Raw genomic sequence first — 3,419 nt, 5'->3', positions numbered from 1 at the left:
AAAGTGATTTGGAAAAGTAGGAAATTAACCAGTGTTACAATAAAACTAAATTCTCAAACTTACAACAATAATTTGCTTAACAGCCTCTTAAGCAAATCTAAAAATATAAGGTAGCATTTCCTGCACTGGATTCCAATAAAACATTATTTATAATACAGTTTAAGGCCACTTGTGTGTTGTGGCAAGAATGGAAAATAGACTAAGCATATTCTCAAGTGTTCTGTATTTTAAGATTCAAAAAGGACACCTTTTCCAATGACTTTATTAGGATGTGTCATGTAATTTTCTGACCTACTTAATCCAGACAGGGCCGCAATGAGGGATGGTGCCTGGAGTCTATACAGCTATCATAGGATGCAAGTCCATCGTACGGTGAACACACATATGACGCACGCTTATCACACCGAGCACACACCCACAGGCCAATTTAGCGTTGCCAATTCACTTGAAATGCATGTCTTTGGACTGTGGGAGGAAATTCATGCAGACATGGGGAGAACATGCACATTCCACTCTGGAAGGACCTGGGACACAGACCTTTATTAGGACATCTCACATGAAATTGGTCTCTGATCACTAAGAACCTTCAGATCTAAATCTGATTTCTCAGAATGACTAATTTTAAGGAATCAGACCTAATGCCATTAAGTAAAATGAATCCATCTTGTCTTGTTTTGGGTATTCTCCCACCAAGTCTTTCAACAAATTAGCTGCAACTGGGTCTAAGAAGGTAGGGCTTGTCTTAAAAATCAATTGTAAAGTTTTCTGCTCTGTCATTATTTTAAATTTAGATGTTAGACTAAAGGGTGACGCGTTGTGATCTAGTACCACTACATCTACACTCTTAAAAATCCTGGTTCTTTAATGGCCTTCTATGGTTCTTTACTGGGTTGTGTGGTTCCTCATAGAACCCTTGTTGTGATTAAGCACCATTTCATTCTGGGAAGGGTTCTCTGCATATGAAGCTGGTTCTTTGTGCTTTGAAAAACTCCCTAATATGTAGAGAAAAACCTGAAATCGTTAAAATATGGTAGGCTGCCTACAGACTAAGAAAAACTGGACCTAGCCTACGTTATTGTATGCATGCAGCAAGAGTCTTATTATTAGAAATTACAACCCATTGGTATTTAACTGTTACCATCTATACATGGTTATTTACTCTATTGAACCTGTTATGGATCTAGATAAATAAAGTTTTTTTGTATTTTTCTGGAACCTTCATGTGGATGAGTCTTTTAGGAACCAAATTTTGGTTCCCCTATGGCATCACTCCAAAGAACTACACTAGCGTCTTTATCTTTCAGAGTGTAGACAGACAGACAGACAGACAGACAGACAGACAGACAGACAGACAGACAGACAGACAGACAGACAGACAGACAGACAGACAGACAGATAGATAGATAGATAGATAGATAGATAGATAGATAGATAGATAGATAGATACTTTATTAATCCCATGTAGAGTCAAACGGCAGTCTTATGCTGTCTAGTTTACTATTTAAGAAAGGTGAGAGTTCTGATTGGTGATCATGTTGTCATTTGAAGCTTCCCAAGGTGCTGCTCTCAGCAAATTTCCTTTCTAAGATTTGTGTAAGGTGTTGTATTAAGTCTCTCCCATTTCTCCCCATTTTACTTTCCTTACATCTCCTATAGAAAAATACAATATGCAGGGAAAGTATTTTGAATTTCGACTTCTCAGCAGATTTAATCATTTAACACATTCCTGAACACGATTTGATGACATTCAAAGTGATGTTTAGGTTTATTTGTGTATGTCAGGATGTGACTGCATGGGCACGATAACTAATAACACAAAAGTGAATCAGTCAGTGACACCTGGTGGAATTATTAGTACTGTAAAATGCTGGACGCCAACTGAGTTTGAGAACATTTGCTCCACTACATTTTGTTCTATGGAGAAGATGATTTGATATTTTTGTGCATATTTGTGCCCTAACTGCAGCATGATTATATAAGGTGAATGTAATTGTTTTTAGACATATATGATTATTTCATTTAATTTCACTTTTCGTAATACAAAAAGAAGAGCGACTCCAGAGAAGAGCGACTAGGCTCATTCCAGGACTACAGGGGATGAATTATGAGGAAAGATGAAAAGAGCTGAGCCTTTTCAGTTTAAGCAAAAGAAGATTAAGAGGAGACATGATGAAGAGTTTAAAGTTATGAAGGGAATTAGTACAGTGGATCCAAACTGTTATTTTAAATTGAGTTTATCAGGAAGAAACTTGTTAAGGGTAAATTTCAGACAAACATTGGGATGTTTTTCTTTAACATAGAGAACCACAGAGACATGGAATAAGCAACCAAGTAGTGTGGTAGACAGTAAGACTTTAGAGACTTTCAAAACTCGACTTGATGTTCTTTTGGAAGAAATAAGTGGATAGGACTGGCGAGCTTTGTTTGGCTGAATGGCCTGTTCTCATCTAGAGTGTTCAAAGGTTCTTGTAGAATACTAGCCTGCAATAATTTACTCTCTCAGATTGTTCCTATTGCTTTGCTGTTCTTTGTTTTTTACATGTTAACTCATCTCTGCTCTTTCACAGAAACGGCATCCATTGCAGACGGGATAAACAAAGGAGGAAGTTAACAGAAAATCGGCCTGCATTGAGCTTTGAAGATTTTCCTGTGACAAACCTTGTGAAGGGAACGTTAGAGAGTGAGTGATATCAATAAAGGATGTTCAACTTGATTGTGTAAGTTCACCTTCCAAAAAAATATCCGTGGTCTGTCAAGGTGTATTTACCATCAGGCTTTATGATGAAGTGGCCCTCCTTCCCATCGCTTTACTGGATATTACATGTAAATACCAATTACTCCTTCAGCATGGTACCTTGATGGGTAATAACTTGGAGGGGACTCCCAAAAGCTGCTTGTTCAGCCACCATTGTAAATCCACGGTGTGACTCCAGTAAATCACTTCACTTTCCCCACATGTAGATATTTTCAGGTCTGTAAAACTTTGCATGAAATGTAAACTACTTTGGGATGATGTTCAACATGAAAGGCGCTGTACTAAAATTCTTTGAGATCTTTCTAAATGAGATTTTCACTGTAAACTGTGTTTAGCGTAGTGCACTAATATGTTACTCCACCACTGCACTGCCCATCTGTTAACCACAGAAATGTCTTGCCTAATATTTGATAGATAGATAGATAGATACTTTATTAATGCAATCTTATTTTAAAATTAAATGTTTTATTACTGTATTTATTTTTCTCACGTAAACTTCTTAAGATAAATCAGACTTAATAATAAATGGACAAGATGTATTCAAGTTAAATTTTTAAATACATCCTGAAGAGGATGCCATGAAGTTACAGTGAAATACTGTCAAATTATTGTGCAATTCTAGTGCTGTACCTTTGGAATCTTCATTTATTTCCCTATATCAATC

General features: G+C 36.7%; 1 protein-coding gene across 2 annotated transcripts in view; it reads left to right on the top strand.

Annotated features, from left to right (window-relative positions):
• prkag3a (protein kinase, AMP-activated, gamma 3a non-catalytic subunit) overlaps positions 1-3,159 on the top strand; it is a 63,779-nt gene extending 60,620 nt beyond the window's left edge. For both annotated transcript variants that reach the window (XM_051930603.1, XM_028807270.2), the window contains exon 14: positions 2,568-3,159. Coding sequence is in view for 1 of the 2 variants with exons in the window: in XM_028807270.2 (XP_028663103.1) it covers positions 2,568-2,611 (44 nt within the window). In the remaining variant the exon portion in view is untranslated. The remainder of the gene's footprint in view (positions 1-2,567) is intronic.
• The last annotated feature ends 260 nt before the right edge of the window (positions 3,160-3,419 follow it).

The sequence above is a fragment of the Erpetoichthys calabaricus genome, chromosome 8, assembly GCF_900747795.2.
Source record: "Erpetoichthys calabaricus chromosome 8, fErpCal1.3, whole genome shotgun sequence".
Lineage (NCBI taxonomy): Eukaryota > Metazoa > Chordata > Cladistia > Polypteriformes > Polypteridae > Erpetoichthys > Erpetoichthys calabaricus.
Note: the sequence above shows the minus strand (reverse complement) of the source record. Positions and strands in the feature narration are given on the sequence as shown.